Raw genomic sequence first — 13,132 nt, forward strand, 5'->3', positions numbered from 1 at the left:
TAGGATTAATAAAGGTGGCACTTTCCCATTTTATTCCAGTTTTACAAAAAGTGGAGACAGACTGATGTGTATATGTAGGAATTTTTTCCTTTTGCGTTCTGTCGCCAACTGAAGTGGCTAAAGAGCTTTGTGATATACCGTTTCACATCCTACCCCTTTGCACTTGTGGCAACAGGTAAGTTTGCAGTTGGCTAAGAGAAGTTTCCAAAGGGTTTTGCTACATTCTAATGCATGTATTCGGGTTAGGGGAATGGAGGGAATGCTCAGAAAGGAAATACATTTATGCTAGACTCTGGACCATACACCATCTCCAGCTATTTACACAGACCTTTCTTTAGCATGCTACAGTTATTAATCTGGACATCCGAGGAATTGGCCACTGTCACTGCTTGTTGTTTGCACTTGTTTTTTTAAAGCACATTGGTGCTAGAAAAGGCAGCTAAAGGAAGTGAGTCTGTATTGGGGTACAGGAATGAACCTTCTGCAACATCTTAAGATCCACAAATGAAGGGATATAAAAATAATGTCATAGATAAGAAGCACAGCAACAATGACTTGACCATATAAATGTGGAGGCTATCAACAAAGAATGGGCTTGAAACATTATAAAAATTGACAATGATTTATTAAATATGATTTCTCAATTGTAAAAAAAAAAATGCCCCCATTCCAGGGTGGCAAAAATAGAAATGGGATTCCCAGAACAATTTTCGAGCTTTCAAAAAGCCTAACTGTCACACCATTACTCAAGATAAACTACACAGTCTAATATAATTGTCATATTTACTTGCTTCTGCTTAAAATATATTAACCCAGTTTGTTAGGTTGATTATCTCATTCTGAACAGATGCTTCTATTGATGGTTATATAGGTCATTAATAATAGGGAGAAACATGATCACTTTATAAGTCAGCTGGTTTGGTAGACAAAAAAAATCTTTCAAAAGAGGGTGTTTTATTAAGCTATTAAAAAAATCCACTGGAAAAAATAAATAAAGATTTGCTTGCTGAAATGGTTGGAAACCAGTGGCTCAGTCAGTGCTTCTCTGAATTGTCCATGCAATTACTTTTAACAACAGATGCAAATGATAGTCTCAAGGGCACCTGTGGTCTTAACCTGGAAAAAGGGGATAGAGTTTTACAAAGTTTCCCTTTTTTCAAAATCTTTAATTTTTGAAAACACATTCCATTCTTCTCCATAATAGACCTATTTAATTTCTAAATAATATGCTTAATCAAAATCTGCATGTAAAATTTGATGCTCCAAGAAGACATATTCATTCATAGTGTTTTTAGAGATGATCATTGCACCCCCTACTTCACCCACCATCACCACCATATTACGTTAGAGTTTAGATATCCCAGTTTGAGGTGCACTGGGATCTAAATAATCTTGCAGAGCTCACGCAGCTATAAAATTCTGTCTTTAGTCTCTGAAGAGGCAAAATGCATTATCTTGAAGAGGTGGAATTCCTTTACCGTTATAACTCAAATTGCATCTAAAGCCTAGAAGGAAAGGGAAAATGCAGAAACAAAATGTGTGGTTCTAGGGAAAGCAGAAAAATTGTCAGAAGGAGGCAAGCATAGCTCAAGAGAAGCTGTCCATCTGAAATGCCACCTGGAATTCACACCAGTAATAACTGTTGTGGATATAAAAATTAATAGGGGGGATTTCATAGTATTAGAAAAATTTATTTTTATAAATCATGTGTCTATCACCCAAGTGTTGACGCATGCATGCAATTCAAACATCAGGCATACAATAAAAAGCTCACTGGATAACTTAACAAGGACAATTCCCCCATTTTCTCTATAATTTGGAGTGGAAGAAGGAGGGGGGAGTGGGTAGAGAGTGCAGTTACTGGGTCAATTAATCAACCTGAAAACTGTGACACAAACTCTGACGCCTAACCTATGTCTAAAAATACACAAATGTATACGAATTTGTTTTAAACTGTCAATGCCTATATTTAGGACCTTCCCAGCAAGGCTATAATGAGACTGTGTTTGAGGGCTTCAGTCATAGCAGACTCTACCATTAATCTGAAGTTAGTTAAATTAACAGCATTTAGTACTGACTTGTCAATCTCACTGCTCCAGGAAATTGCACCTTGAGGCTACTAATATTGCCAATTTTTCCACTGGAGTGTGCGCCCGTGTGTGTGTATGTGTATTTTTTTTCTCCAGAACCTCTGCGTTCATACCCCATCATTGCTTCCCTACATCCACAGCACTTATATTATCATTTATTCTGGCCTCCTTTAGCCTTCCCCAGGGATTCTGCATAGTGTAGCTGCTCAGTGAAAGAGTTTTTTAGCTTTATATTTATTTGTTTATTTTTCTGTCATGGCTCATGACTGAGGCTTTTAAAAAAAAGTGTGACAGTATTTAGAGTACATGATTGACTGCTACGGCAACATTCATTAACCATGACAAATCTGCAGCAAAACACAGTCCTGAGTGTTCTAAACAGCAACTTTAAAAAGAAAGAAAAAAGAAAGAAAAAGAAAAAAGACTCAACTAATTTTTTCATTGACCTCATCTGTAAATAAATTTAGACTGATGGTGCACAGAGGCAATAATAAATTAGTATTCATTTCCTGTAATTAATGCAAACATGCCTATGAACACAGAGAATATGAATATATAACCACCTAATTTCCATTTCAAAATACACCCAACAAATTTTCACTTGAGTTATCTTCACAATATTTTACCCCTTAATTAGAAGAATGAAATTGTTGGATTTCTTTCCCACCCACCAGGGAGAAATATATTGTTTTGGTCACAGGGAGTGTCAAACACATTTCAGCAACAGATCTGCAGGACTTTATTCCGGTTTACTTGACTGTTCTGTGATCCCCTACCATATTCCCGTGCTGAGGCTATCTTTTATCACTTAACCAGGAGGGGCTCTGAAGTGACCAAGGCCCTCATATGCATAACAGCCATGAGGAGATCATAAGAGGCAGCCTCACTGCTCAGCACAAGAAAGGGAAACGTATGTTCCTTCCCATTCATTGACATGAACACAAGAGCAGGATGGCTAAACAATCTGATGTAAATCAAATGAAGACTATCACATATTGGGTAAAATAGAAATAGCAAGCTCTACAACCTTTCTCAGCAAGAGGGGCTTATATAACTTTTCCTCTTGAGCATTGATATCTCTGGAGATCATTCCTACCATTATATCACAATCAAAGATCAATTTCTGATCACATTCAAGTCAGCCAGTCATCAGAACTCACTAGCACAACTGTGGCAGCAGTAGTGGAACTCTTTGTAAGCAAGAAATACATTGATTAATAATAATAAAATTATGCCTCTAAGATATACATACAAAAATGTCTATAAGCTGGGAAGAATGTGTTAAAGGCAGAAAATCTGAATCAGGTTCTACCAAAAACAAAACCAAACTTCATCAGAATGCAACTTGCCTCACGGATAACTTTTCCTAGGGTCTTCCTGGCCATACGGAGTTTTGCCCCTACATGTTTGTCCTTCTAGAGGTCATGGCAACAAATGTGTACTCTCTGGATGAGAAGTGGTCCTCTTGGGTACTTGATGGTGGAATTCTAATTAGCTGAGTTAAGCAGCTAATTGAGGCGTGTGTTACAGCAGGGCTGGAGAGCAATGGGAATATATTAATGTGATGAATTTACCACTTAATCTGATTGTAAGTATCACTAATTAGACCTTATCATAATAAGATACTTGATAACAAACACAGATCCCACTTTTCCCAGTCATTTCTTTTTTTTTTTTTTTCAAATCATAGTAGACTCTGGGATATATCCTTCCAATGAAGCAGCATTTCCCCAGAAAGAAGGAGAAGTAATCCCATTTCTTTCCCTTTAGTTGTCAGCCTGGAAAGCCGAGCAATGCACCTCAACACACTGGTCCAGGAAGCCCAGGAGAGGGTGAGTGAACTGTCTGCCCAGGTGGAGAATGAAGGATTCACTCTGGACAACACAGAGAAAGAGAAACAGCTGAAAGCTTGGGAGTGGAGGTATCGGCTCTACAGACGCATGAAAACAGGCTTTGAGCATGCCAGTGAGTATAAGCAGAAAACGTCTACATTTCACTAGACTGAGCTTCAGTTTGAGACAGCCAGGTCTTCTTTTACGGATTTTTTTTTTCAGCTCTGCAGGGTCATGGATGGCCGTTGTCAGCCTGTGTGGAGCAAGGGCGCTGAGAGGCTGTCAAAGGGTCTTTTGTCTTGCTTGAGTTTCTGGCTCCTGATGGGTGCTCTGACCACAGCCATGAGGCTTCATGCCTCTGGCCTCTCTCCACCATGTCACACTCATCTAGCACTTTCCACCCGCTATGCCCTAATGCCTAATGATCTGGATGGTGTGATGCCCTAGATGGCTATATTTTGGGATAGAGAGGTGGAAAAATATTTGTTTGCCTGTTTGTCCAGTTTCTGCTTCAAGCTCAAGTCTAAGTTGTTTTCAACTCTCTACTGCATTTTTTATATAGAGCTATAAACTGAACTTCAGTTAACACAGGCAACCGAAAAGAACAATCAACTCAAGAATTATGCTTTTGTCTGCACTTCCATTTTCTTTACCAATTCTTTTTGTTAGCTTAAGAAAAGCCTTCTTTTTGGATAATACTCATTAGCACTGGAAAGTAATGCTGAGTGTAGCTCCTGATATAAAAACAAAATATAAAATTCAAACACTTGTGAAATATTAAACTCTCATTCTAGAAGGAGATCTTATCTAAACAACAACAAAAAAATTAGGCTGGAAATTTTAAATATAAGGGAAAGTTCATTAGTTTGAAAGGTCTCTGCCTCTGCTGCAGGAAACTTAGTTGTGATGTGGACAAAGACCAAAGACAGTGATGATGTTTTCTTAAGTACACTAAGTACCAAATCTAGGCCTAATCCTTTCTCTTGGAGCAAATAACTTAGCAACATTAATGAAAGTTTGCTTTCAACATCAACATTCTCCAGCCAGGCTGGTGCATGGGTTTGTTTAAAGAGATTCAGCACTTGCTTTAATAAATGCATTTGCTATTGTGCCTCATTTAGGACAGCTTAATGCTAGAAACAGACATATTTTCAGACTTGATGCCAATTTTTGTAATTTGCTAAATTATAAAACACCTTCTACATGTTAAAGCAATACCAAAAGCCATCAGGAGTCCTTTAAAACCTGAGGTTAGTGGACACGACATCCAGCCATAAATTTTTTTCTCAGAAAATACTGCTCATTTGTAATAGGAGAAAGCCTGAGAGCAAGGTGAGTTAGAATTCTGTCAATACTGGAAAGAGCGCAGAAGTAGGCAACTGAAGCCAGGGGCTTTCATCCTGGCTGTTTGTCTTCACTGTGTTCTTGAACAAGGAATTTGGCCACTTGGGGCTGCAGTTTCCTCATACCAAAAGTGAGTGTGCTATTACTTGCCCTTTCTACCTAGCAGGGCTGCAAAAAGGCTCCAGTGAAACAATGTACTTTATAAAACGTAAGGGTGTCCACCGACAATATAGGATCCTGCTATCACTTCCTGCCCTTCTCTTCATTGATCCAGCCCTATTTCCTATCGTGTTTGCAGGAAGGCTTAACTGGTATTATTTACCTTTTCAGAAAATGTTCTAATGCTCAAATAAGACCCCAATGGCAACAAATAAAAGCCATTGAGACGTCTAATGAAAATGTTCAAAAGCAAAAGCTATTAGGCTCTACAAACAAGTGTTTCCATAGTGTTTATTTCAGGGTATGCTTTGAAGAGGTAGGAACGCTGTTTGAAAAGGATTTGCTGTGTTAAGATCCTTGTGTTTTTCCTTCTGTCCCAGGAGCCCCTGAGATGCCAACCAATGTCTGCCTCATGGTAACCAGCAGCACATCACTCACTGTCAGCTTCCAAGAGCCTCTTAGCGTCAATGCAGCTGTAGTAACCAGGTATAAAGGTACTGGACCCAAGACATTTTTTCATCACTCCTTCTTAAAAAAGCATCTGCTGTTTGAGAATCAGTTGTGCATTTTGTGTGTTTGTTTTTCCTACTGATAGGAATGTTTTTATCCCATTGACTTTTGGAGTTGAAATATTTCCATAGGCGCTCATGTAAAGGAACAATCAAGTGACTGAGAATGTTACAGAAAGGAAGAACCACAAGACCAGGCTGTCATTTCAAGTCCCTCAATTAGCGTTTCGTTCATCTTTGCAGAGGACTTGCTCTATGCATAGCATAGGCCTGCGGACAGGTCTGAGTAGGAAACACTGAGGAATCAGACTTGATCCAAGGATCTGAGGGGTTGTGATATGGAATATACCAAGTAGGGGTTAAAAAAAACAATAACTAAAGCCAGGTAACAGGGTTGAGGTTTTTCAAAAATATAGATAAAGTACATTGGAGGTCAGGAAAGAGCAAAGGGAAGATAAAATGGTGGGATCGGTGAGGGTTCCCTAGGGTAGAGGTGGCATTCAGGCCTGGCTATGAAGGATAAATAGGCTTTGTACTGGAAGATATTGGGGGGAAAGTCAATTCCAAATGGAAAGGACAGTGAACACAGGTATAAAACCAAGAACATACCTTGGTAGAGCAAACTAAGGGAACAAGTAGAGGGAACAGAAAATAGCATGGCTCCGAATGAGCATAGGGTCATGAGAAGGTATAGTAGGATGTTAAGATTAAAGAATGAAACTATGATCAACAGATAAGGACAGAATGAGGCTTGAAATTAAGGCTAGGAAGTTTAGACTTCATGTGATGAATTCAGCAGAGCCATTGAATAAGGTGGGGACAGGATCAGAGGTAGACTTTTGAAAGATTGGAGTGGTAATACTGTGTATGATTTATCGAGAGAAATAGAGATTTAGAATAAAGAAATGAATTATCAACCTATTCAAGAAGGAGGTCATGATAGCCTGACCTAGCTACAATGGCGGCATTGGGAAAAGAAAGGGAAAGCCCAGAGGAAAAAGGTACTGCAGAGGTACTGTGATGACAACAGCTAATGCTTACATAGCACCTACTATGCACCAGGCACCATTTAAAGCCGTTTAAAGTTTTAACTCTATTTAATCCTCACAATGATCTCATGAGACAGGTATGGTTATGATTCCAACTTTGCAGATGGAAAAACAGAGGCAATGAGAAGTTAAGGAATTTGCCTAAATGCTTACAACAGAGACAGAATCGTCACGTTATGCTGACTCTTGAATACGAGGAACAAAAAAGGAAAGCTATTTTCTGGATTCGTAAGGACATATGGAATTACACTGAACAGCCCTAAACGCTGATAAAGCTCTCCACACATATACCAAGGTTCCAGGCTACAGTGTGGACTTCCTTTGCATTCAGGTCACTATGGCTCTCTCTGCCCACAAACATGTTCAAGTAGTGCACATGCCTTCCTTTCTCATTCTCAGGCCTGTCCCTCGGGGGAACTTCATATGTCTCTGCAAACTTTACTCTGCCCACACCCTGCAGCTTTCTCGGGTACTTAGAATTTTCCAGATAACGCCACTGTGTTTGTAATACCTTAGATAAGACAGCATTGAATTGATTATCCCTGGATTTTCTGTATCAGTCTAAGAGAAGGCAGCCTTAGGGTACTAAGGATAGCAGATAAATGAAACCACCCAGGATGGCCCCCCACAGCCATCCTTTGAAACAACTCTGATACCTTCTGTTGGTTGTCTCATCTGCCAAGACAAATTCAGAGCAAGCGTTTGTGGGCAATGTTGCAATGTTAGATATGGACATTTTCTTTTCTTTCTGCCTCTCTCCAGCTCAGGATTTCAGTGAAGAGTTTCATCAGTGCTGCCCACCTTGACATTTCCTTCTTACTTTGATGAGTGAGCTATCAGGAACCAACCGGTCCAGACTGTCAGCAATTTAATACTTGCCCATAATGCCGGCAAATTCTATCCGCATTCACATATTAACACTTCTCATCTCAGGAGACTTGCATTTGGGTGAGGTTGAAATGAAAGGTCACAAGTGGGTTCTGTTAGAGACTGGAGGGGATTAATTAAGCATTATAAATAGAATTGTCTGTTGCATTATGGAGTAGGTTTCCTTGTGTTAATTTATAAGGTCATAAATTGAGTCCTTAACCTGACCGTTCTCAAGGGTTATTTAAAACAGCTGGCAGCCTACTGTATCCACAGGAACAGCAGTGCAGTTTTTAATTCAGGGGTTGAAGTAATTATTTAATTATGAAAATATTAGCGTAATTATTTTGTTTGCAAAAAAGAAAGAAAGAAAAGAAAAAGAAGAAACAATTGAGAAATCTACAGAATGAAATGGCAATTATCTAATTGGTTAGAGGGAAAGCTTACCCCTGCAGTATTTAGGGTTTGGCAAAAACATCTCAGACTATTCTCCAGAATTTCTGGGTTCAGCAAAACCTCAAGCCTATTTTGACAACTCAATGTTTTCCTCCTTCATGCTTAAGCTAGGGTGTATTTGAAAGGAAATCTAAATCCTTCTGTTTCTCATTTGTTTACACTCAACCCATCAACATATTGTTTTATAAGAGTTTGTTGATATGTAGACATCTTTTTAAAAGCATCCCTTTTTAAGTTTTCTTCACACCATGGGGGCATGCACCAGGCCAACTGCCATCACAAGTTGGAGATTAAAGGCATCAATTTCCACATCAAACCTAGGAAACAGTTTTCAGTGAGACCCACATGATTTTTTCTGAACTTCCCCCTGAATGCAGTATAACGGGGCTAGGAGAGCTACTCTCTGTTTCTCGGTGTTTTCTCTTTGGATTCAAAGGAGGCTTGCATCTTTTGGTCTCATCTCACCCATTTTTATGGCTGACAGAGGAAAACCTACAGTTATTTCAGATGCTTTGATGCTTTGGACAATTGCCAGAAGTTTGTTCCACATTTTCTCCTTACTGCCTTGGGTCACCTGCCTGAACCTCTCATTTGCGGATTATGTCATTTCTCTGCAGGCCTGAGACAGAAAACATTTGCAAAAGTGATTTTACTGCTCCTTGCAGGGTTGGGGGACGGTTAGGAAGGCATCCTGAAAGAGGTGCAGTACAATACCTCTATTCCATCCACAAGATGAAACATTTTCGAGTTTGTTTTTTTTTTTTTTTCTTAATTGGGCTTCGAAGTGGCCACACCTTGGGGTTTGCTAATTACAATATGCTGCAGTAGTTGCTGCATTGCCTGAGTGCAGTACCCGGGTTCTGAGTGGTATCCTTGCCCATGTCTTTTCCTACCTCATTCCCTAACAGATTAGAAACCACCACCCTAGTTCCTCCCTACAAAGACTTGTAATAGCAAATTGTTTAACTGCTCGTCATTTGATGACATTTTTTAAAATTAAAAAGCATCTCTCCTTGCAGAAACTGCCAGGGCCTTTCAGGAGCTCATAGTGTATCTGCTTCTGCAGAGACCAGGCCCATATCTCTGCCAACGACCATCTTCAGTTTCTTTCTCAGGAGAAGCAGCCAAAAAATTCTAGGGAGGTGTATGAGGGCATTTCAGCTTGTAGGAAGGAGAGTCTACCACTGGGACATTAAAACCTTCAGGGTCGATCATTTATAATAATAATAATGTGAACTTGATCATAACCTGATGACTTGGACTATCTTTTCTACAAGACTGCAGAAAACTCTGACCTCACAGAGCATGGTGCCCTTTGCTCTGTAATTTACATTCTTTTTACCCTTTCTGTTTTTTCCTCCTACACCTTGTAGTTGGGTGGATATTTATCTATCAAGAAAAATACATTCCATTAAATAATATAATTATTTTTATGTTTAATTAATTGAAGGACTAATCTGATCATAGGTGTGAGGTAGCTACCTTCATTACCAGGTTGAAGTGATACAATTCCATGAAGCAAAAGTATTTATAAATTTCTTTAGCCTGTTTGGGGAAAGAGAGGTGGCGAGGAGGCCAAAGGTTTGCAGATGAGAGCAATGAGGAGGAGCAGGAAATGTTATGTCCAGAGGACGTGAAACTTAGTGGATTAACATTTTTTGTGTTGGGGTGAAAACATGAAAGTGGGGTTAGTGACTAAATGTATGATGAGGAAAAATCACAAGTCTGGTGGGGGTGAGAGGATGAAAAATGAAAGGCAACACTGCGCAAAAGTCACTTCTTCTGAGCTGCTAAGACTTCTACATCCTTACTCATCCTACTTTCATTCACTAGTTGCTGAGTTGTCAGGATCCGGCCAATTTATTCTCCAACCATTTTGTAAACCACCTTAAAACCTTTCTCCAATAATGTATATTGTCAAGAATAGCTTTTCAGTATTTTCATCATTTAACAAAATTTTAATCCTCAAACCATATTGTATAGGAATACATATATATGTATATATATATATACATATAAAAGGTCAGGCCAGGCACGGTGGCTCACGAGTGTAATCCCAGCACTTTGGGAGGCCGAGGCGGGTGGATTACGAGGTCAGGAGATCCAGACCATCCTGGCTAACACGGTGAAACCCCGTCTGTACTAAAAAATACAAAAAATTGGCCGGGTGTGGTGGCGGGGGCCTGCAGTCCCAGCTACTCTCGGGGAGGGGGCTTGGGGGGTGTGCTGAGGCAGGCCAAAGGCGTGAACCTGGGAGGCGGAGCTTGCAGTGAGCTGAGATCGCACCACTACTGCACTCCAGCCTGGGCGACAGAGCGAGACTCGGTCTCAAGAAAAAAACAAAAAAGGTCAAAGTCCTTCACCCTTCTTCCAATCGTATTCATACCTCAAACTCTATAGTGAGTTCGATGTATGTCCTTACACATTCTTTTTTGATACGTATATGCATGTGAATATGTACAAAGATTTATAGTTTTGTTTGTGTGCTCTAATACAAATATTACATTGTTTTTCTAATCCTACAACTGGATGTTTTTCAACTCAGTGATATTTTTACCGTTCAACAGTATAAATTACAAATCTATGTAAATGTGTTTGACTCCTCTTACAGTTGTATAGTATTCCTATTCCACAGAAAGAGGTATCATCATTCTCCTATTGATGGATGTTGGTCGTTTTAATTTTTTCTGCTATATAATGTTACAATCCTTATATGTGTCTCTCTTTTATCTAGAGAATATTTTTCTAGTATTGTTAACTAGAAGCAGAAGGGACTGTTTGTGGATTCACACACTGTCCCATTGATCTGTGTTACTATCATATATACATATCAGTAACACATATACCTGTGTTACTATCATAAATACCATAATTTTACAGTATATTTTAACATCTGGTAAGGCAAGTTCCTCCCCATTAAAATCTTTTTCAAAATGTCTTTGTTATTCATGCACATTGTCTCTTACAAATGAATTTTAGAATTGGCCTGTCAAGTTCACTTTTAAAAATCTTATTTGTTGGATTTACATCGTATTCCTAAATTAATTTGGGGAGAATCTCATCCATGATCTGTCTTCCTAATCAGGCTGAATTGTATGTATTCAGAACAGTCTAATTATTTTCTTTATATAGATATTCTATACTTCCTATTGAGTTTCATGCTAGCTATATTTTACAGTTTTTGTGGCTGTTATGAATGAACTCTCTTTTCAGGGCATTTAGTTGCAGGACAGTAGAAGCGTACCGCTAATTAAGAAAAACTTTAATTGGCTGCTTTACTAAAATCTCTTAGTAATAGCTTTTTATCAGTAGATTATCTTGCATCTCAGTTTTTTTTTTTTTTTTTTTTTTTGCATATTGTCTTTAAGAACGATGCATTTGTCTCTAACTTTCTAATTTTTTTTCTTTTTCTGGTCTCACTTGTTTGACAAGAATCAATGTGAATTCAGTTCCCACTATATTGTGAATAGTAGCTGTGAGAGTTGCTGTCTCTCTTATCTGCTTTTATCAAAATTCATCTGATATTTTACCATTAAGTATGACATCTACTGTAGGTTTCTGGTGGATACACTTTATCAGATTAAAGAAGTCTTATTTTCTTACCAGCTTAGTAAGAAGTGTTTTTGCTTTATTTTGTTTAAGAAAGATATGTTAAATTGTGTCGTGATTTTACTATATTTTTCCTAGAAAATCATCATTTTCATCTGGATTACGATTATTGATACAGTGTTGTTGAACATAATGTTTAAATCACTGTGATTATAGCCCCTTTAATATTTCAAAAGTTTGTGCTTTTGTGCCTTTTCTTTTATAATTGTTGAACATCTGACTATTTTGTTGGTTTGTTTGAAGAGCTTTTTGATTCATAAAATCTACTTTTTGCTTATTTTCTATTTTATTAATTCCTGCTACTTTCTATGGGTTTCCTTTATCGTTTCCTTACTAGTTTTGCTTTTCTTTTATTTGAAACTTAATTTACTTGTTCCTTTATTTTTCTTGTTTTCTAATCCATGGGTTTAAGGCTATAAATGTTCCCCTGAGTACTGTTTTGTCCATATCCAAAAAGTTTAAAATGTGGTGTTGTAACTATCACTTGTTTGTAAACAATTTGTAATTTGTTTCACTTCCATGTTAATCTAAGAGTTATTCAAGGAATCACTTTAAATTTCCAAGTGGCCAGATTTTATTTGGTGTATTTTTATTGTTAATGTCTAATTTTATTGTGCACATATCATATGTTAGAAGTCCAAAAATATGGACTACAGTCCTTTTGGGAATTTAACATTCTTACTTGTGGCTAACTACTGAATCAGTTGTATATGTGCCATATGTGATATTTGAAAAGTGTGTGTAAACTCCATTAGGTTATAAAATATGAATGTGTGTGTGTGTTGTTTAAGTACCCTGGTTTTTCCTTAAAATATTTGTCCCTTTGGTCTTTGATCTCTGGAAAAGCTGCTTGATTTGTCTTGTTTTATGCAGTTTGACTTGATTTCTATTTCAGTTGTAGTTCACATTGCTTCCTCTATGTTTCCATTGCCTGCTGTCTTTTCTGTCCCTGTTGTTCTCCTTCCTAGGACATTTGCAATGCATTTGTCTCTTGTAAAGGGTACACAGTTAACTTATATACTCAATCTAAGAGTCTGTCTTTTTTTGTATACACATTTAATTGTTTTGTCCAAAGTGATATAGGGGATTTTTTTTTAATTTGTACTGAAAAGCTTATAATGAAAAATAGGTAGTGGTTTACTTCATTCTTCCTACTCTCTTCTTCTCATAGTCAGCCACTTTTAACTTTTTTTAGTTCTAGCAGTGACCTCTCTAAT

The 13,132-nt window shown here is 38.1% G+C and overlaps 1 protein-coding gene across 1 annotated transcript in view; it reads left to right on the forward strand.

Annotated features, from left to right (window-relative positions):
- ANKFN1 (ankyrin repeat and fibronectin type III domain containing 1) overlaps nt 1-13,132 on the forward strand; it is a 354,546-nt gene that overhangs the window by 218,582 nt on the left and 122,832 nt on the right. The window contains exons 6-7 of the mRNA XM_058445882.1: nt 3,861-4,055; nt 5,806-5,919. Of these exons, the coding sequence (XP_058301865.1) occupies nt 3,861-4,055; nt 5,806-5,919 (309 nt within the window). The remainder of the gene's footprint in view (nt 1-3,860; nt 4,056-5,805; nt 5,920-13,132) is intronic.

This window comes from Hylobates moloch, unplaced genomic scaffold, assembly GCF_009828535.3.
Source record: "Hylobates moloch isolate HMO894 unplaced genomic scaffold, HMol_V3 SCAFFOLD_10, whole genome shotgun sequence".
NCBI classification, from domain to species: Eukaryota; Metazoa; Chordata; class Mammalia; order Primates; family Hylobatidae; genus Hylobates; species Hylobates moloch.